This window comes from Hesperophylax consimilis, chromosome 28, assembly GCF_061612785.1.
Source record: "Hesperophylax consimilis isolate HC1 chromosome 28, BYU_Hcon_1.0, whole genome shotgun sequence".
Taxonomy (NCBI): Eukaryota; Metazoa; Arthropoda; class Insecta; order Trichoptera; family Limnephilidae; genus Hesperophylax; species Hesperophylax consimilis.
In genome coordinates this window covers 23,437,392-23,460,585 of record NC_142863.1, presented here as the reverse complement: position 1 = coordinate 23,460,585, position 23,194 = coordinate 23,437,392, and the positions used below count along the sequence as shown (strand labels likewise).

The 23,194-nt window shown below is 35.5% G+C and overlaps 1 protein-coding gene across 1 annotated transcript in view; it reads left to right on the top strand.

Annotated features, from left to right (window-relative positions):
- Hasp (Hig-anchoring scaffold protein) overlaps positions 1-23,194 on the top strand; it is a 74,408-nt gene that overhangs the window by 29,053 nt on the left and 22,161 nt on the right. Inside the window, exons 4-9 of the mRNA XM_089648906.1 lie at positions 8,272-8,344; positions 8,700-8,806; positions 11,049-11,240; positions 11,748-11,924; positions 14,829-15,011; positions 21,550-21,729. Of these exons, the coding sequence (XP_089505032.1) occupies positions 8,272-8,344; positions 8,700-8,806; positions 11,049-11,240; positions 11,748-11,924; positions 14,829-15,011; positions 21,550-21,729 (912 nt within the window). The remainder of the gene's footprint in view (positions 1-8,271; positions 8,345-8,699; positions 8,807-11,048; positions 11,241-11,747; positions 11,925-14,828; positions 15,012-21,549; positions 21,730-23,194) is intronic.

Genomic DNA, 23,194 nt, shown 5'->3' with positions numbered 1-23,194 from the left:
TCCCCGGATATAGTACCTACACGAAGAAAAAATACTGATATTAAATATTGTTAATTAAGAATCTCTTTAAATTATTCGTAATCCGGTTAAAAACTGGATTTCAGGACCTCAACGAATGAATTGATAGGTCACGATGTCGAAACATGTTTTCATAAAAATCCTAGTATTTCGGCATTTCGTCATTGTACAGGGTTTTCCAATAAGAGGTGTTATTTTGATATTCAATCGTAAAAGATCGATGGTTTTGTTGCTTGTGTGGCACGTAGCGCCGTCTTGTTAAAATTAAACCTTGTCCAGATTAATACCATCCAATTCCGGCCATAAAAAAATCATTAATCATCTCTCGATAGCGCAATCCATTCACCGTAACTGTTGCTCCAGCCTCATTTTCGAAAAAGTAAGGTCCAATGACTCCGCCGGACCATAAACCGTACCAAACAGTCACACGTTGAAGATAGAGAGGCTATTCAACAATAACTCTTGGGTTTTTCGAACCCCAGATGCGACAATTTTGCTTGTTGACGAAGCCACCGAGGTGGAAATGGGCCTCATCACTCAAGATGATTTGCATTTGATTCACTCAAGTGAATTTTAATAATTTCAATGCGTTGTTGAAGCGTGTATCGTTCCATTTTTATTAATGGCGTAGTTTTTACTTGTCAAATGTGAAAAAATGACAGCTTCAAAAGTAACATCTACTGAAATAGCGGGCTATTCAAAATAACACCTCTTATTGGAAAACCCCGTATATTATCATGGCTGATGTAAGTGCATTAACACGTGTTCCGATATGTTAGTAATTTACTAAAAGTTTATCATAAAACGAACTGCAATCTAGTTTTTAACAGAATTATCAATAATTTTAAGGGACTTTTAAAGAATTAGCTATACTCATTTTTCTCCGTGTTGTTAGTTTTTCTGTCTGTATTAGGAACTGGAAAAGGAATGATGAAATTAGTTTGAACTAGCTGACATGTTCCCGGCGTTGCTAGGGGTTATCCTTAGGAGATAGACATATACTATATTGGACATTTTTGAAGGCCTTTTTACGATATACAATTCCGTAATACATTATTTTGATGTATCTCATAAGGTTTAGCCAGCGTTAGCAATGTAAGCGCCCGAAAATATTTTTTTACGACTCTATTACAAAACATCGACATTTCTCTACTTTATATAAATATAATATGCATGTTTCATATATATAAACCTTCCAGAAAAAAATCTCTAAATGATAGTGAAAAAATTATCAAAATCCGTTGGGTGGTTTAGAAGAACTAAGCGCACAAACATACATCCACGGATAGTGACTTTATTTTTTTATATTATAGCTAGAAATGTTGTAGAAATGAGATGCCTGAGCTGCATGTGTGGTAAGACCATATATGATCGCGCGAGAAATATGAAGATCCGCAAAGAATGCGAGGCTGATGTAAGCATAATGAGTAAGATTAAGAAAGGAACGCTCAAATGGTTTGGGCATGTAGAGCGAGTGGACGAAGAAAGGGAGTGTAAGGAGAATATATGACGCAAATGTGAATGGTAAAAGATATGGCACGATTAAGTGAACCAAATACTTGAATCGGGCTCTTGTCAAAAGTCAGAATAACAAGCGTATACAACGAGACGGAGCATAAATAATGTGAACTCGCACAAGAAAATTCTTGTAATAATATTTTAAAAATATGAACTGTTGAATTTCCCACAAAATTCAAAAAACTCATAAATAATATTATTAATACCGGTAGGTAATACCTCAATTAACATTTTAAAACACGCATTTTTTTTTCAGGCAAACCAACACGGAAATGGAGGCAATGAACTCTTTCATATTTAATAATCACTCAATGCGACTCGACGACATTTATTTTATATATTTATCCGAGACACTATCTAGATTACAAACCAATTTCATTAGAAACTTTGTGGTCATTTATAAAGTTAGCTGCTAAAAAAATTAGTTTCACGATCACATTGTTAATTGTGAATTTGAAATATGTGATCGACAAATATGACGCTTAATAAATTGATCCCAATGGTCGAGTGGTTTAAGACGCCTGTCCCATTAAGACAGGTGATCCCGGGTTAAATTCCTAGTCATGATTTTTTTTCTGTGTCTTGTTCTGTTTCGTGTTTCATTTCGATGTATTAGTATTATCTTCTTCTGCAATGTTTATTTATTTACCTTATTACCTTACCTTCTTCCGGCGACTCCGACTTCATCCACCATTCAGTACTGTATACCACAAGGTTACTGTTAAAAAATTACATTCCATCGAATTTAATTTAAGTATTCCTCGGGCGTCCCCGACTTCTTACAAAAGCACTCTCTAAACACTCCTGGCACTAATAAGAACAAACACCAGATTTCTCACACGATCATACTAGGTTTTGCCACATATACGCCTCAGGTATCATTTCTACAGCATTCTGTCTACTTTCATCCCCCCTCTGCCAGTTTATTAACCCCTCAGGCTAATTTGTTCGGTTTTGGGAACAAACCGCTAGTACACAGAATTAATTTGTTCGCTTTTCGGAACAGCTCATATGTTCTCATAAAAATCGATCTATCTCCCTTACCGTCATAGTTAGAAATATCAATTAAACGGTGTTAGAAAGAGAAAACAACAAGTATATTGTATTCGTACAAACAGGTCTCCAAATCGTCTTGGAAGGAGTTTATAAATAGTTGGTTATTTTAGATTAATCAGGGATTTATTATTACTCCGCGTAATATAATGGTGACTCGATAGTCGACCTACTAGAAGCTTGCTAATTGGAATCTGAAACAGTAAGTTTCTCCGAGAGCCTTACCACTGGCCCTGGCGACTACTGACCACTGGCTCCATCTTGCGGACTTCCACGCAAGCTCTATGCACTGCCATCTGTGCGTGCATCTATGAAGCTCTTAATTCCCAACACTTTATATTCGAATATAGAAGTTAACCACAGAATAATTAAAATTAACACATTTGTTATGAATTTATTTATTTATTATTTTTATATGAAACGACGAAAAAGTGAGGTAGCAGTGATGTTTATAATACATTTGTCTTATAAAATATGTGTTTTTTTTAAATCAGTATTTTCAGTTTAGTATTTTGACGAAAAAATGTAAGGTGATCAATTATCCAAACTTTTTTGGCTGATTTCAAAAAAATATACGATTACTTTTAATAATAAAGTGTTGAAAACTCCTTTCAAAAACAGTTTTTAGTTGTTTTTAGAAATATCTCATTCATTTGGATTTAATTGCTTATATTTGTATCAAAACCAAAACATCTTAAATATTTTATTCCGAATCCAGTCGTTGTTACCAAGTAAAAACCTTTTCCGAGTTTTCTAGTACAGGATAATAAAACGTATTCAGTTTTTGTTTGCAAAAATAATGTGAGCCCATTTATTCCCATTAAAACGTAACTGGTTCGCCTGTTCTACATTCCCCTCGACTACTCGTAACTCGCATGATGCCATGTTAGGAAGGTTATTGCAAGTTTTTCATGCTGCAAATTTACAAACAAAGAATTGCCCCAAATGATAAGAGAAAATTTAAATTCACGAGCTCTTGCGTACGGTGGTCGCAAAATGTTTGCGAATAAGTTTGTGTTGCTATATAGCTGAGTTAAGGGATAGTTGATTAACGGTTATTAGATATAGGAATCTGACTTAGTCCTGATCTTCGGAAGCACTTGCGAATCGATATTCTGGCCCTGAGGAACACCGTGGATAATTTACTGCACAAGGTTTCCGTATAAAGTTCGATATTATACACAATAAGAGCATATGCTATCTGTTTTCTTAGCAGACTGACGAGGTATCAATAAAACGTTGCAATTTTCATTCGCGTAGGTATTTAACTGTCAGACAGGGGCAGGTAATTGGGTAACTGGTTGGGTGAGGGATTGCAGGAATATATGTTGGTGGGAGATGCATATACGAGTAGTGGCGTCAACACGTACGTTATGAAAAAAAAGATATATTATATACCAGTAGTTCTGTGAACGGCAGACTTCGCGTAATGTTGATTATTCCCACTTGATATCTCACAACAGTCGCAACGCTCATGCGCTCTGTCGGAATAAAAAGATATTATCAAACACGGCTACCATCTTCACGGATTTTTTAAATTTATTTTTATTTAACAATTTTTTATATAAGATAATGTGTCCTTACTGGGGTACCCCGTTCTAAGGACACATTGTACATGGTTGTGTGTTTGAAAGAGTATAAGTACATATGTTAAAATACTATATAGAAAATTAAAAAACAATATTTAGAGAAAAATAAAACATAATACAAGCTTTAGTCTTTGTCGGGTTGCAAAATTAAATCTATATTCATCCTTCCCTTATCCATAATCCATTTCTTAATGTTTCTTTTGAAGTCAGTTATTTTTTTAAGGTTTTTTATTTCAGGAGGACATTAAATATTTTTATAGAATAATACTGCATGTTTCTTTGTCCAAAAGTTGTTTTAGTTGTAGGTTGGTGTAACATATGTTGTAATGTGGATCTTGTGAGTCTGTCTGAGTTTGTCTGTGTAAAGTTGTCCTGGTTTTTGAATGCGTAAATTAGTATAACTTTTGCGTATAATTGTTTTGGTGTCATTACATTCAGGGTTTTAAAAACATAGTCGGTAAGAGTTCTGATGGGGAACCTAAGTATAATTTTTAGAATTGCCTTTTGTGTTATGAGGACTGGTTTTATAGTGGAATCGCATGAGCTTCCCCATCCAATAATACCATATTGTATTTGAGATTGGGCTAGTGCGTAGTAAATTTAAATTAGTTGTTCTTTATCTAAAATGTTTCTTATTGTTTTGAAGAAATAGGTTAGTTTTTTTTATTTGTTGCTCACATTTTCTATTAACCGGACATACACGCAATTTACTGATAGATGAAATTCAAAATGGTCGAGTCAAAATAGGACTTCGCTAGGCATAGTTAAACGTCCATTTACAGCATAAAATGACTTATTTTAACACTAGCTGACGTATACCCGTTGCTGGGGGCTATCCCTTGGAGATAGGCTTATACACAACTGGACTTTTCTGTAAGCCTTTTCAAGATATAAAATTCCCAAGAACATTATTTTGATGTATCTCATAAGGTTTATCCAGTTTATCGAATTGATTACAAAACATCGTCTTTTCTCTACTTTCAACAGACAGGCGCGGAATGTGACTCCCGCGTTTTTATTTAGAGATTCTTAACGTTTATGAGAAGATAGATACTTATTATATATAAAAAAATGTTTTCAGATTATTTAAATACCTAATTATCTACTAATATCTACTGTTTTAGAAATTTCATTCAATAGTACCATTCCTCTTTTCACGCTATGCTGTGCTAGAACATCTGTTCTACCGTGTGTTGTCTAATAAGTCGTTATGGCGACTACGGCTGAAGTTTTCAGGCACGTATATAAGCCATAGCATTCAAAGCGCAATTGCCTCATCAATAAATTTATGCACTTTACGAGTATTAGATGAAGTAGGAATTGCAATACATATTATGAAAAGCACAACTGGTGTAGCCGCCATTACCAACGAAAATAATGAACTATCTAAAGTTTATTTGTATTTTTTAGAACTTGATGCTTACTAGCTAAATCATAACGCTGTTTCTGAAGGGGTACACAGAGAGGGTGGAGCACCACACACCACTCCTTGCTTTTTAAATACATGTATTTGATTTTCAATTTTGTTTTCGCAAATGAATGAATTAATGCAAATCTTGGAAGCGGAAATTAACCAACTTCCCGACATCCAATCGAGCTGAAACTCGGCAGATGGACTCGTTGTAGATGACAGTGCATTCTGTAAACTTTTAGTGGCAATCACGCATACACACATGGAAATATACGCATTTCTCTGAAATCTGATGGCATTACTGCAGTTAATGAATGTCGGCCCTACCCAACTGGGATTTGGCTCAGTTGTTAGCGCGGTTGACTCCAGTCCTTGTAGAGAAAGGTTCAATCCTCAGAATAGTTTTTTACGCGTTCATTTTTATTCTAGCTTTGTTATTTTTTGTAAACGCTTGCGGTATACTTATCCTATTGATTATTTACATCTCTTATTTAATTTTCTCCTGCATTTTTTCCGGAAAACAAATTGAAAGAAATTCAAACCCACTACTAGTGTGTTTTTCTGTTTACTCATTGTAGTATTTCTATTTTGAAACACAGCCGGCGTAGTTTTAAAAATATACTTACATTAATTGCATCTCGTGTTTATAAATTCTGTATTCCCGTGGTCAGAGAGGAAAAACTTTTTCGGATAACTTGCTCCTGTGATTTAAAAAAATTTAACATTAGTTTTTATTTTTCTTTTAATAACTTATGTAATACATCATTGAAGAAGAAGATAATACTAATACATCTAAACGATAAATGAGGCAGAACAAGACAAAGAAAACTAAAAAGGCAACAGTCTCAACTGGGAATCAAACCCAGGATCAGGATCGTTTTGATTTTCTAGCATTATCTTCTTTTTAAATAATGGTATTTATTTTTACGGCCTCCTTGATTAAGTGATTTTTATCCGCATGCGCAAGTAATTTTATTAAGTAAAGGTGTATGTATTTATAGATTGTTAGCTGAATTACTCACCGTTGCCCGGGCTTTATTCTCCTTTAAGGGGTGGTAAAAGGCGATGGGGGTGGTTTTACGATTATTATGTAGACAGTGACCTTTCTCTTGTTTTGAAGATCAAGTGTGCAAAATTTCATCAATCTCGGAATAAAGCTGTAGATTTGTGTAAATAACAAACCCACCCATAGACACTCTTTTTAATAATGTAATATATAAATGTTATTTAGATTTGCGTCACGTTCCACAGTGGTAAATACTTTCAGTACCGCCATGGGTATAAATTCTCCAATCCAGGTCGCTCGCAATCGCCGTCGAAAGTACATACACTGGTCGACATTTTTATTCATGAGTGTAGTTACATATTTACATACGCAAAACGTCAAAAGTTATTCTACTCGAACAACGAGTGGGTCAAGCCACTCGTTGTTCGAGTGACTTGACATGGCTTTAGTCATATTTGGTGTATCGATTTGAATAGCTTGGTACCTACTTCCCACCTCCATCCCCTCCCAACTACCGTGAGTCTCACAGCATACCCCAATTGGGGATGCGATAGTCTCACTGGCTCCAAATGGTTTTGAGCAGTTGGTATTATTGTGCGGTGTTCAGATATTTATTATATTGAAATATATTCCTCTTAATAATGGGACCAGGTTTAACGAATGAATTGGCAGATTTCCTAACAAACTATTAGAAAAAAACGAATGTGTTATGAGGATGTCGGAACATGTAAATCATAAAAATTCTAATACAAGTTTTCCCAATAAGAGGTGTTATTTTGAATAGCCCGCTATTTCAGTGGATGTTACTTTTGAAGCTGTCATTTTTTGACATTTAAAACTACGCCATTAATAAAAATGGAGCGATACACGCTTCAACAACGCATTGAAATTATTAAAATTCACTTGAGTTAATCAAATGCAAATCATCTTGAGAGATGAGGCCCATTTCCACCTCGGTGGCTTCGTCAACAATCAAAATTGTCGCATCTGGGGCTCGGAAAACCCAAGAGTTATTGTTGAAAAGCCTCTCTATCCTCAACGTGTGACTTTTTGGTGCGGTTTATTGTCCGGCGGAGTCATTGGACCTTACTTTTTCTAAAATGAGGCTGGAGCAACAGTTACGGTGAATGGATCGCTATCGAGAAATGATTAATGATTTTTTATGGCCGGAATTGGATGGTATTGATCTGGACAACGTTTACTTTCAACAAGACGGCGCTACGTGCCACACAAGCAACGAAACCATTGATCTTTTACGATTGAATATCAAAATAACACCTTTTATTGGAAAACCCTGTATTTTCGCATTTCGTCAATATATTTATCCGGATAATTGGAGCTGCATGAACACGTTTTGCGAACACATTTAGCGATGGCCCCAAGAACTTAACTAAATTTCGCGAATCTCTTGTTTTCACTTGACACGAAATGTGTTGTTTTTTACTGTCTCTTGTTTTGTTGTTGTTGTTGTTTTTGGTATTGTTTTATTCTTACATATTGTACTCCGTCATTGGATGGTTGGTATCGTTTATTCCTTGTTGTTTTATCATTTGTTTTTTTTTATGCTAACGTTTATGTTGTCTGTTGTGTACATTATAACTACAATAAATTATTTAATCTCGTAATCTATCCCATAATCACACAGGTTTTAATATATTTTTCACTTTTTTTCGCAGATCGCGAATGCCCGGAGTTAGACAAACCTGAGCTTGGTGACGTCACCGTTTCTGGAAGACTTTTTGGGGATAAGTTAGTATTTAAGAAAACTTCTTGTGTGTAATATTGCCTAATTCTTTAGTGTCATTATTAGTATTGCTTTCCTTTGGTATTATTTGTTTAAGGACCGGTAACTCATTATGCTAAAAAATGTTTTCAGTTTCGCTTAACTTATCAGGGTTCCATCTATCCCAGAGATCAACTTGACGTAGGTAATTGTCTCTCAAACCGAGCTTAAAAAGCAACTGAAATACCGGCCCTAGACAATCAATGACGAATAGTAAATTAACTTTCTAGTACGATTGAATGTTTACAAGTAGGTACATATTGTATTGGCTTTTTTAATGAATTTCAAAGTTGACATCTTCTAACCAGAGTTTGTTTCCAGAGCTGTTTACTCGTGTCCACACGGCTTCCATGTGGTGGGACTGCAAAGCAGGAACTGTCAAGCTGACGGACAGTGGGCTGGTCAACCCCCGGCCTGCAAGCAGAACAGTAAGTAAAGTTTAATAGATAATGCTGCACAAACTCCTCTGAAAACTGGTCGATGAACTATACTAGAAATTGTACTTTTCATCATATGGCCAATGTTTATTTTTATTTATGAAAATAGTGAGCCATCGAATTCTCAATTTTCCTATTCTGATTATTACGGTATGAATGCCCCCCAGATGAACAGTTATGGCTTTCAGAATGTTTTGATAACATGAATAGTTACATACAGAATTTAGAACAACTTCATCAATGGTGTGAACAAAATGCTTTATTTTTGAACATTCAGAAATGTCATGTAATACGATTTTCTAAAACTCGTTATAATATATTACATGAATATACATTAAATAATATTAAATTAATACCAGTATCACATATTCGTGACTTGGGTGTAATATTCGTTGAAAACTTGTCATTCATTGAACACATCAACTATATAACTAATAAGGCTTTAAAGATGCTTGGCTTCCTTTGCAGAACTTTAACCGATTTTAAGTCCATAGATTGTATGAGAACCCTCTATATTTCATTAGTCAGAAGTCAATTGGAGTATAATTCACCTATTTGGTCCCCTTTATATAAAGTTCACTCCAATAATATAGAAAGAGTTCAGCACAAATTTCTTAAGTACGTAAATTTTAAGCTCGGAATTCCTATTGATTACATTAATTATGTCAGTTTGATGAATCAATTGCATCTAATAACACTGTCTGACAGGAGAATTATTTCAGACCTGGTTTTGTTACACAGAGTCATTAACAACTTAATTGATAGTCCTGCCATCCTTGCCACTATTAAACTACATGTGCCGACTAGGAAAACAAGACAAAATATAACATTCTTCTGTAATACATACTCGACCAACTATCAGACACACTCACTGACCAATATGATGCATGATCTGGGCAACAAGTATGGGGGTGTTATTGATTTATTTATTGACTCCATACATAGAATTAAGCATAATCTACACCAACACTTTGTTGAATCCTACAAATTAGAGTAGCTTTGGTAAATTAGTTTTAATGATTTGTTTTATATTTAGTGTTGTTATAATTTCTTTTTTACTTTATGTTACTCTTACGTTTTACTAATATTGCTTCATATTTTTTGATATTTTCTCATTATACTTGTAATCACAATTTTACAAGTGTGTATTTTTTACCTTCTTTAAAATGGATTACATCTATTTTCTGTCAATATCTCCTGTATAATACATATTCTCTTATTGTACTGCATCATGTATCACTTCTATGTAAAAGCCTTTTGAGGCGTATATATATATATACGCCTCAAAAGAATAATAATAATATATATATACAGAACGTTGGAATGGTTTTTATCCAGAGTGTAAAATCATTTGAGTCTTAAATGTTTTTCTTTTTAATGATCAATGTTGCATTCGTAACATGGGAGCAGTTTTTCTCTAGAGTGCGTGAGCATTGAGCCAATAGGCTTCTCTCTCTGGTTTCAATCCTGGGATTGGTTTGCAGCAATTTCATCTAATCTCCTCTTCCATTCTTCCCTGTCTTGTGCGGCTCTTTTGGCTTCTGCATATGATGAGCAGCGCACGTCCACCAGCAGGTCCTCCAGGTACTCTCGGCGTGGGCGTCCCCTAGAGTTGGTCCCCTCGGTCATACCCTCCATTATGACATGCAAGAGGCCTTCTTGTCGTATAACATGGCCGATCCATCTTGCACGCCTTTCGGACAAGGTCCTGAGCAGGTGCCTTCCTCCTTCGATTCTTTGGAGGACCTCCTCATTTGTAATATGGTCTCTCCAGGAAATTCCTAACAGTCTTCTATAGGACCATATCTCAAAAGCCTCTAGTCTCCGTTTATCTCTTTCGGATAGGCACCATGTTTCGCAGCCGTACATCAAGATACTCCATACATAGGTCTTGATGAGGAGTATTCTCAGTTTTAGGTCTATATTATTCGATTCTATTATTTTCGACCTTTTATTGAATGCAAGCCTAGCCTGATGTATACGGCTGTCAACCTCGCTCTTAGACCGACCGTCTCATGTTATTTTGCTCCCGAGGTAGACAAACTCTTTGGTGTTCTTTAGTGGAACTCCTGCCATCACTACTCTCATCTGATGTTGCGTTCGGCCTACAGTCAGCAGCTTTGTTTTGTCTTAGCAATAGGCTTAGCAGTTAGGAAAACGCGTTAAAATTGAATTTTGGAATGATGTTGTGAATATCATTGCTTAATATAAATAACACTGCTTCTTCCCCCAGTCTACTGCCTTACCCCGCCGCATATCGAGCATGCTCGCCACTCTGCGCTGCCCGAGCAGGCCACCTTCGACCTGGACGCCACCATCCAGTATCACTGCCACACCGGCTATGTCACCAACGGCTTCCCCCGAGCCAAGTGCCTGGCCATCGAGGGTCAGGCCTCCTGGTACGGTCCGGACATCACCTGCGAACGTGAGTAGTCTCAGAAACAATTTTAGAATAATATCATTGACTGATTTCTCTATTCTTGATGGACATGTGGCTTACTTGGAACTCTCGTCACATACTCATGTTGACTGTTTTGTTTATTCATTCTACATATTATGTTTTTCACGGACTTGGGTTGTTAATTTATTACCTATTTCGTGTGCTATTTGAAGTTTTTGTTCTTTTTGATTCCCAATCAAGATGTTATCTTGCTGCTTGGCAAGGATCATTTGAATTCCAACGTCATAAGAATGCGTCCTTTGCTTTGAAACAAAAAAAGAGAAAACAGATAGATAATTTCCTTCCTTATTTAATCCGAGACTCTAAAAAAACTGGCCTATATCCAAAGCTGGACGCCAGAAGGCTTGTGAAATAGAGGCGGAGCTATCTCACACTTGAACGACCGTATTCAGGGATTCTATCTGGCTGATAATATAGATTAATCATCCTCATCAACACATGACCTTTCCTAACTTCCATCCCTTCTCCCAGCGCGATCCTGTGGCCCCCCGGGAGAGCTGCCCCATGGCTGGGTGACAGCGGAGTGCCACACGTTCGGCTGCCGCGCTGCGCTACACTGCGGGGCCGGCTTCGAGCTGGTTGGTAAGGCAGAGCGCTTCTGCCAACCCGACGGAACCTGGGCTCCCAATGAACTACCTACCTGCGTTCGTAAGTGACTCAAGCATATCACTCTCTTGTCTGTCTTATATACTTTGTTTCCTTCGCTTTTTTATCATGGTTCAAGCAAAGTCTTCTCCAAGACCCTGATGTAAAAAATACCATTCATTGTGCCCCCTTTTCCTCTTTCCGGTATTATTATATACATTTTAAGGTCTGTGAAACCACGTGCGTTTGTGGGTGACTAAAGCATATATCTTTAGTCTCTGTCTTATTTAATTTCTTCATCACACTATTCATCGTGGTTCAACCACATCTTAGTTACAACTCTGATGTACAAATCTTATTCAATTTTCCCTTTTCTTATTTCTGGTTTTCGTAAAATCGTTGTAAGGTTTCTGAAATGTTTCAGTATCTTACCTGATTTAGATCACGTCTAATTTGTCAGCAAAAACATAAATTAATTTATCAAAAGATTCTAATTAGCTGTGGTCAAATTTGGTTGGGAAATTACTGATACATAAAAAACGATTCTTACATGAACTTTTATTTCAATTCTCAAATTGAATTGCATTTTTTTACTAATTTAAAATATATTTCACAATTTGTATAGGTATTTTTAAAAATTATGTTAATCGTCTTAAAAATATGAATGCATGCAAACCTTATGTAGTTAGAGACCCTGTATTTGAACGACAGTTTCACCAATTTCTGGGCTCAAGCCATGCAGTTGATTTGACCAAAAGAATTCTTTCAATTTTTTTTGTTTAAATTGCGATCATTTGTATCTTTGGTCATTTGTGTCTTTGGTGATTTGGTAATTTAACTCTTATGTTATTTTGATCTTCTGATGTATGGTAATTTGGTAAGTTGTTCTTTTAGTCATTTGATCTTTCGATTATTAGATCATTTGATCCCTTAGTGATTTGGTCACTGAATCCTTTGATTCTTTTCCATGACCAATGACCGTATTACTATGGTCATTATTTCATTTGGTTATGTGTTCCTTTGGTCATTTTATCCTTTGGTACATTTGTCATTTGATCCATTCGTGTTTTTGTCATTTGATTATTTGATCCTGTGATACGTTTTGCCTTATTCTCGTAATCAACATTTGTCTAATGTCCAAATTATTTGGTGAAACTGTCCGTTTCGTGTTAATTTATCGATTTGTGTCTTTTTTGTGCTGCATTTCCAATTGGAGGAGCATGAGAGACGGGTTGTCTGATCGAACAAATCGTGAACAGAGACAAGCGTCACTCTGGAGATATATTTAACGGCTTGAAACTGAAACCTAGACTTAACCTATAAACTTATAACTCTAATAGCTGTTCCACTATTTCCTACTACTTCTGTATGCACCAGTGCACTAACTAGTGTTGATATTCTATCAAATAATGGAAAGTGTACAACTTCCATGTTGTATTATTTCTCACAGTAACTTTATGATTATTCACGAATTGCACTAACTCGCTTTCATGCTCTTTATAAAATGCTTATTTCTTGACTCGAGTCCATAGACATTTTAAAATTCGTAATTTATTGACACTTTCATATTTTATTGAATATTGCCGAGAGGAAACTTCTTTTGCCATTTACCTAACTAGATTTTAGAATTACATTACGTAGCCAATTCCATAGTGAAATTTAACTTGCATAAAGTTATGTGAGTAAGTAAATTCATTGTTAGATTCGCTTTGTTACGCATTTCATTTGAAAATTTAAAATGATGGAAACTATTTACTGTTTTTGTTTAGATTCTTGTTAAAAGCATGGTTTTTATTACTTTTTTTATCAGTTTTAAATTCAATGTAAATCGTTGTTGCTCATAGAAAAACTGTTGTTATATTTTAGATATTTTTATTAGGTTTAATATGCATGCTCAATCGTAGTTATAGGTGTTTCCTCTTTAATACAACTGAATTAATTAACGTTACATACATGTTGTCTATCAACCTTTAACTGTTAACATTTCATTAAAATAAATTTTCTCGCTCATGTGTGTAGTGTTTATTTAATCATAAGAAAAAAAATTCCTTTTTAATCCAGATGCGCAGAAGGTGTTTTTATTAGGAAAAGATTTGATTAGCAAAAAATGTACCAAAATCACATTCCTGTGGTGTACCACAGGGCTCCGTTCTTGGGCCACTATTCATCCTCATTTATATAAATGATATACTTAAATAAGTAATTAAAGGTGCACTAAAATTCAGCTCTACCCAGGTGATAAAATAATACTTTATCACAATAACAGTAGGTATATGTAAAAATCAAAATAACAGATTGATTAGGAAATTGGCTGTGAATGAGGAAGCCAAACAATAACAAAAAAAATAATTAGCCTAAACATTTTTCTGGGAACGACTGCCTTAAATATGTGGATTTTCAAAATATCAGGGCCTTTTCATTGACTCCAACCCAAGAGCGGCGAAAGCTGCAAAGCTGTCAAAATAAAGGAAATTCGTGAAGCGCCAAGAAATAGTGGAGAAAACAATTGTGACGCTTTTCCAATTACAACACCTACTGTTCGTATCTGCATCTTATGCTTGCACTAAACTCTCGGCAAGACATTTCACAAAGAGAGTTAGCCTGCGTGCTTCTATCTTTCATATGATGCAGTTTTAACTTCGATTTTTATTGGTTGTCCTGACATTCTCGCCGAGAGTGTAAAGTAGGCCATCTGGCAGTGGTGTTCAACTAACTTCTGAACATTCTATGTCAATATCGTGATTGATTTTTGAGGTACTATGCCAGTTAAGTTCCTCTTCATTTAGCCAGCGTTTGAGTGTCCATAATCAGGGCGGATGTACACGATGGACAGTGCAAGGGAGTCTAAACGTTGGCTAAAGGAGGAGGATGCGCAACGCGGCATAATACTACAAAAGTCATAATACATTGGCGTGAAAATCTGAAATCATATCATTCTCTGCGACGTTGCTCGCTTGCCCACTGCAGTGGTGACAGCCGTGCAGTGCCCTACGCCAGACGCGCCTCGCCACGGCCGCGCGGTGTTCACCTCGTGCGCGTACAACTCCATCGTGAGCTACGAGTGCAAGTACGGCTACAGGCTCGTGGGAGATAACACAAGGAGGTGCGGCGCCGACAAGAAGTGGAGCGGGTTGCAGCCTACCTGCAAAGGTACTGAAACTTAACCTAACCTAACCTAAACTAATCTAACCAAACCCAACAGATTGTGATTTATTTTTGAGGTATTATGCCGTCTTGCGTTTCCTCCTTCTTTAGCCAACATTTCGGATAGCGTTACAGTGTTCACATCCACAGTGACAACATCTGCCCTGATGATGGACACTGTAACGCTGTCCGAAACGTTTGCTGAAAAAGGAGAAATCTCATCACAGCATGATACCCAACCATTACAAATTATTATAAGTACTTGCTTACATACTTCCTCATTTATGATTCATACATTACAAAAACGTTTTTTTTCTTTTTTTATTTTTTTTTTTTATTATTTCACATTTAAACCCGCTAAACTACTTGTGTAGTTTGTCAGCAGGGACATAGAGACAACATTTATACACTCATAAGATACAATTTGAACGGTACATAATTACATAAATTGGTTACATTGCAGAAAAGTTTAAATAGCAGCATAAAAGCCTTATATAATAAGCAAGTAAAAATAAATGTATGAACAAATTAGTATTATCAACATAAAACATAAAAGCCTTATAAAATAAGCAAGTAAAAATAAATGTATGAACAAATTAGTATTATCAACAAGTACATCAATAGTTTCATAAATAGAGGTAGGTAGTCAGGTATTACAAAATAATTGTTTTTCCATTTTCTAAGAATATGAATTCCATTTCAGGGGCATCAGTATAGATCATTATTATCCAATAACCATTTCCTTAGATTATATTTAACATTAGCAGTATACATGTTATTATTTTTAATTGTCATTGGTAATAAGTTAAACATTTTGGGTACTATATAGTTTAAAGTTCTTTCACCATATTTATTAGTACATTTCGGAACTACCAGTCCTTCATTTTGAGTGAATCTTGTGTTATGTTTATGGCAAACTCTTTCCCTATACAATGAATCAGACAATATAACATGTTGACTTACAATATTATAAAACAATAATCCTCTGACAGGTAAAATATTCAGAGACTTGTATATTAATTTAATGTTACTTCTGTGTTGATTGTCATATTTATGGATTAACAATTTTATAATGGAGTTTTGTAATGTTTGTATATAGCTTATATTAGTTTTACAAGAATGTCCCCAAGAAGTAATTCCATAACGTATAGTGGATTCAGCCAGAGATAAGTAGATTAACTTTAAAGTACTTATAGGCACGAAATATTTTATTTTATAAATCCTACCCACAATAGCTCGTAGACGTTTACAAACATTAGCAATTTGTACATCCCATTTCATGTAGCAGTCAATAGTAACACCCAAATATACATAACTTTTGACAAAATCAATGGTTTCACATGAACAGGGCTGTGCAACATTTTTATGTATGCAGTCAAATGTGTGTGTATATAATGAAGGAATTACATTACATCTGGCGTGTGGAGATCTGATGTGCATAATTTTAGTTTTTTTGGCGTTTATAAAGAGGCCTGCATCATGCGACCATTTCAGTAGGGCAATAAAATCATGTTGCATAAGGTTCATTGCAGTAACCAGATCTTCGTGCGATATTACGAGCGCCGTATCGTCTGCATATACAAAATGTTTAACAAATGAAAACAATTTTCTCATAATTGAGACATAAATAATATAAAGGGTTGGCCCTAGAATTGACCCCTGTGCAACACCTGTTGAGATATATTTTCTTTTGCTAAATTTTTTAAGAATTTTTACTCTTATTTGTCGATCAGTTAGTAAATTTTTTAATAAAACTAGCAGCTTTCCTCTAATTCCTATTGCCTCCAGTGTTTCTAATAGTTTATTTGTATCAATGGTATCAAATGCCTTAGAGTTATCTATGAATAAAACCAAAACTTGTTTTTTTAGATTTAATTCATAATTTATGTGATTTGAAAATTCCTGAAGCAGCATTTCCGTACTTTTTTTCTTTTGAAATCCATATTGGTTGGGATCCAACAAAGAGAAAGATTCTAGATATTTATTAAGTTTTATGGAAATGTATTTTTCAAGTATTTTTTCTAGGGCTGGCAATATGCTTATTGGCCTATAATTTTGAATATCTGTATGTTTGCCCCCTTTGTAAATTGGCCTAATGATGCTACTTTTTAGTTCATCTGGTATTACTGCTTGCGATAAAATTAAATTGATAAAGTGTGTTATAACAGGCCCTAAAATATTAATATGTGTCTTAATGTCAAACATTCGAATGTTGTCAATCCCTGGTGACTTTGAATTGTTTAATTTGCTAACAATAATATTGATTTCTTGGCAGGTAGCTCTGGGTAGGTACATACTATGTTGCACTTCATTCGGCCTGACGGTCGATGCTAAATAATCACATTTATGTATCATAGAGTTAACACTATTTGTAAAATATTCAACAAACTTATCTGCTACGGTTTCTTCATTATTCGTATTTAACATATATTTCGAGATTATTTCGTCACAACTACTTTTGGACTTGCGTCCTAATAATTTATTTATTTCATCCCAAGTTTTTTTTGTATTTCCAAAATAATTTTTGAATTTATTGTTAAAAAAGGTAGACTTACATTTAATAATTTCTTTTGTCACCTTATTTCTGAAAGTTTTATATTCCAATTCAAAGAATTGATTGCTAGGAAAATTCTTCCACCTTCTGTACAATGAATCTTTTTTTTTAATGTTTTCTAAGATATTAGAAGTTATCCAAGGTTTTATTGACAGAGGTCTTTTTTTGGGTTTATAATTCATAACGATTTTACTCTGTTCATACAAATTCTTAAAGTTGTTTTTAATTTTACTATATAGTATATTGCAATCTTGTTCCTCAAGCAAGGAGTGCCACTTAAAATTATGAATGTTTTTGTCGATTTTGTTTTGCGATAAAAACGAAATTCTTTCCCCGTGTTCTGGGGCTTCTTTCCTTGCACTATATTTAATATTAACTGCAGTTAAAAAGTGATCCGCTATAGTAATATTATTACATACACATGAGGAAAGAGAATCGCTTTGTTTACATCCACTGTTAAATCGGACAAATATGTGGTCTAAACAAGTACGAGTAACTTTTCCTGCTAAAACTGCTTCTCTAGTTACGTCACAAATACATTTGATTAAATAATTATCCGACATTATATTTTCATATGCCATAATAATAGGGTTTTGACAATTTAACAAGTCTAGATTAATATCTCCTATAAGTAAAACATTTTCTTTGGGGCTTATAGTATGCAGAATGGCAGATATTTCATTAAGAAATTGTGGTTGGCTAGAGTTGGGGGGGCGGTATATTGCTATGATGTTTAAAATACTCTTGTTTGGAAGTGTCATAGAGCCAAGCACACATTCAAAATGATTTGTTTCTATTGTTTTCTGTTGAAATGTGAATTCATTTCGAACATATAGCAATATACCTCCTCCAGATTTTTTAGTTCGGCAATAGTTGTAACAATTAAATCCAGGAATATTATACAGACAGACAAGATTCGGTGTTATAGCCGTTTCACATAACATTAACACATGAATATGCTTCCAACAAGTATTTAAGTAGACATTCAAAGTATCCCAGTATTTATAAATCGATCTAACATTCAACTGAACAATATTAATATTTTCCATATTGTAGTTGCTATGAAACTTTAGCCAATCACAGAAATTATGAGTATTTTCGTAATCTACCTCGTCATCTTCTTCAATGTAATTAGACGCCATAATCAATAGTTGCAAAGTCCTTGGCAAGGGCAGCCTTGTAGGCCGGGCAGGAGTCCTTGTCTCCAGTCGGATGTGCAGCGGGCTTCCCAAATCTTGTACAGGTGGCGCAGACAGGCTCGGCGGCGGCTTTTGGGCAGTTTATCCGGGCGTGACCTTCGCCTGCGCAGTGTCCACATCTTTGCTGGTCCTTGCAAAACTTGAAGGAATGTCCGATCATTTGGCACTTGGAGCACACTGTAAGTCCAATGAAGTCACGAACACGGCACACATTCCAGTCCACAAAGACTTTCCCCTGCTCCACCAGCACGTGACGAATGTGGGCAGGAACCTCGAAGACCCGGTGGCAAGTTGATCCAGTTCGAGCGCCAGCAAGGTGACTTAGCTTGCAACTTTTTACTGCGAAATCTAGGCCTGCTTTGTCCTGGGCTCCTGCTAAGGCATTTTTTAGGAAGCACTCGTCCGTTAGGTCACGAGGAACGTTGAAGAAAATCACCCTTGGAAGCCGTTTTGTTGGTAATCGAGCGCTTAGAGTGTCCGAGTTTGCTAGACATGGGGTTTTCAGTATTTTATCCTGATCTTCTTGTGTTGCAGTATGGATTACAACACCTTTGTTTCTGATACTCCTAATGCCCGTCACACGGATTCCAAGTTCTGATGGTCGTAATGTATCTTTTAGTAGCTGTTTCGTATCGTCGCTATCTTTTGTAGAATCCAGCTTTGGGAAGATGCATACAGCAGGTTTGGGGGTCCCAACGTTAAGTCCTGAGCGGTTGATTGATGGTATCATCTTCTGTGGGCCATTTTTCACAATATCGGCAAACGATAGGCTTGCTTCCGTGGCATCGGCTACTCTACGCATCACTGGTCCTAGATCTGACTCCAACTGCAATATTTTTTCTAACCTGTGTTGGTTTTCTGCTTTTTCAATCGCGATCTCTCCCTTTGCCACTATTAATTTGGCATTGACTGTTGCCAGATCAGCTTTGAAACCCTCTCGTTCCAATAACAGCTGTGAAACTGATCTGAATACAGCGGATACATATGCGCTTATCCGCAGTTGTTGATCCTTTGAGACTCTTGACTGCTTTTCAGCAAGGACATCTTGGAGTGCTCTTAGACTTGCTTCAGTGTCGTTCAGTATCTGGACTGAGGACACTGGGATTTCACTCTCATTTTCAGACACGTCGGAATAGTCCGATGCTCCGTCAGATTCCTCATCTTCAACCACTGGAGAAATCATTCCCGAGGCCTTTTTTTGTGATGGGGACGCCATCTTATCTAGCATTCTTTTTTTACGCCGATGGCAGCATTCATCAGGCATCGGTGGGATGGACATTTCAATGAGAACAAACACACAATCTTAGGTTGTTTTAAAAACTTTCGATAAAAATGTTTAGAATCCGCTAGAATAGTATTATTTTATTACTGTTTTATCAAATAAACTTTTTTGGCACTTAAATTTTCCATATAAATACTGTTTGCACACGAATTCGGAGGTTTTTTTTAGTTTTTTGGCAAGAGCAAAGTGTAAACACGAACTGCTGTCACTGCGATTATTGTTACAATGAATTTGTAATCCTTCATTAAATCATTTAAGACCAAACCGAAATTCTTGTTATATGCCATTTTCGAGTTACTGTTCATATCGTTTATTTTATTTTAAATGTTTTAGTCATAAACAATGTCAGCTTTATATTATTTTCTTCTTCTTTTAAAACAACTTTTTTTTTCTGCCCCACGTTGGGCGCCAATTTGAGACTAAGTAAATTTATCTAATGAAGAGTATATATATTTTTAGATGTAAGTTGGTGCCTACATAATATCTTGTAACTCCAGTTTATAATTCCATAATTTATTATTGCATTTTCTGGTCGTTTTATATACAACTCCTAGATAATATGTACTTACCGAAAAAAAAGAAAAAAAATGCGAATGAACACTGAAAACAATAAAAAATATATCGGGATTTATTTTTGAGGAATTATGCCGTGCTGCACTTCTTCCTCCTTTGCACAACATTTCGGATATCATTACAGTGTCTATCATCAGGGCAGATGTGTAGATTGTGGTGAAGTGTCAATTGTCACGTCAATCATCTTGGGTCGGTATTTTAGTACGATAATAATTAGTTAAATTAATATGTTTAGTTTTGGTTTAACCGTCAAGTACCTGGAACCGGAACTGGATACCAGGAACTATTAAGCTTAGCCCAGTGTTGTTTCTATTGAGGTTAACCTTTTGTGGGCCGATGTTAATCTTAACCTGTTGAAGGCCGTAGAAAAATAACAGAAAAATATTTTTGGAGGCTTCATAGAGGCGCCATTCTTAAAAATCAAAATTGGAATCTAAAGTTTTGTTAGCTCAAGCAATGCCGATTTTGTTTTTCATACATTTTTCGAAGCATTAAGGTCAAAATCGCATCGCAAATGATTCTAAAATAACATTTTAGAATGCTCGCACATTCTCCAGAGACGCATCGGCATTCCACAGGTTAAAAATATATTTTTTTAAGTTATCTGAATATAACCAGCCATTTTGGGCAACTGCTTATGGTAGATAATGTACTTTTTTTATAAATATATTATCTGGTAAAGACGATAAAATAAAACATAGTTTTACCAAAAAAAGTAAGTTGTGACAAAAATAGAATCAGCTGGCGCACCGCGATAATTGAGTGCCGACACTCGGAAGATTTAATGGTGTTTTTGTGGATTTCAAATGCCTTTGTAAATAGGTGTGCTCGATGCATTTTGGGTTTTTAAATCCAAAGTAATGGTCGATTTCAAATAGTTGAAAATTTCGTCCATATAAAAATAAATGCGATATTAATTGATCATAATTTTCCAAGAAATAAACTGCGGTCACCCTGGAAGACTCTACAACGGCTGGCTGGAGAATATCGAAGCTGGAACGGGCCAAGGAGCATCCATTATCTTCCGTTGCCATGACAGTATGAGAATGGAGGGCAACTCCAGCACTGTCTGCCTGCAGGACGGCAGCTGGCGATATCCACTTCCCAAGTGTTTGGGTGAGAAAAACCTTTCACTTAAAGACGCTTATTTTTTTAAACACGCTGTCAGTAGGACAGAGAATGTATGTGCATTTCTGCATCGCAACAAAAATCCATATAAATGGAATATTTCTGAACGTATCCAAAAACAAAAAATTTTTTTTTTTGAAAGTGATGAAATACTGTTTTAAATTATATTATTAGAATTAAGCATATCATTTTTTAAATATAATTTTTTTTAATCTAGGTAAACATAAAAAGTTTTAAAATAGGCTCATCTTACGTTTTACGTCCAAACACTGAACTAAAATTAAAGATAACGAAGAAAAACCCACACACGCATTTTATCAGACAAAAAGTATTGTCACCTCCCTTTTCGTCGTTCCATATCAATAATTAATAAAAAATTCACAAAGTTTCATAAATCATTCTCAAATTGCGGTCGTAACCGTTGGTTACGTAGAGGTGTACATTTTAATTCTTCTGTGGTTAACTTCTAGATTTGAATATGAAGCGTGGTGTTTTCTTTTTCTAACGCCATTTAGATCATATCTCTCACCACGACAGTAAAGGAGACACAAAGATATCCATGAGACCCTATGAGATGTTCCCAAAAGCGAACAAACAATTGTCTTTACGGGTAATAGCTGTTTTTTCCTAAAACTGAACAAATTAGCCTGACAGGTTAAAGACAACTAATTTATTTTTAAAAGTTCTTAACTCGTAGTTCGATTGTTGCAATCTCCCGAGTCTCATTAACTTAAATGTACCTACCTTACTGAGAGATTGGACAATCTGACCCTTTTCAATATCTCTTTCCTCATACAAAGTATCATATAAACTCGCCAACTGTATACTTATTCTATTTTTATATTGCTAATATGCTCCACAGAACTATGTGTAAATAAGGACAGTACATTAAATATAGGAAAATAGGAGATTGTAAATGGTTTCATCGTCTAATATTATATTACTGTCAGTCTGTTCGCATATTTGGTACTACCAAATTACTTTCATCACTTGAAATTCTATCTCGATTCAATTCAATTCTAACCCAATTCTAAGTACGGAGGCTTTGTGTACTCGTCGCTCTAGTGCTTATTTGTTCAAACGACCAATTAGCAAATTTTACGGGAGAGGAGATTTCCTTTCTGTATTTCAATGAAACATTATAATAGCCGTTAAAGATGAAGCTATTTTCGTAAAAGTAAAGATTACATGTATTAGCTTAAGTAATTCTTAGTAAAGTTACTAATTACCGTTTCGGTATTTTATTTTTAGTTTTGAAATGGAGATTGAATAATTTGCTAGTTGGTTGTTTGGACAGTTAAGCACTAGGGTGACGTAGGGATATAATTTCTCTCAGGGCATATTTCATCTTTGAGGATGCTGTGTGGAGGGTCTTTTTAAGTCAAGGAAGTAGAGGAAGTTCTGGGAAGAAAAAAGTATGAGGGATGGGTAGGAACCTGGGAGAAACAGAATT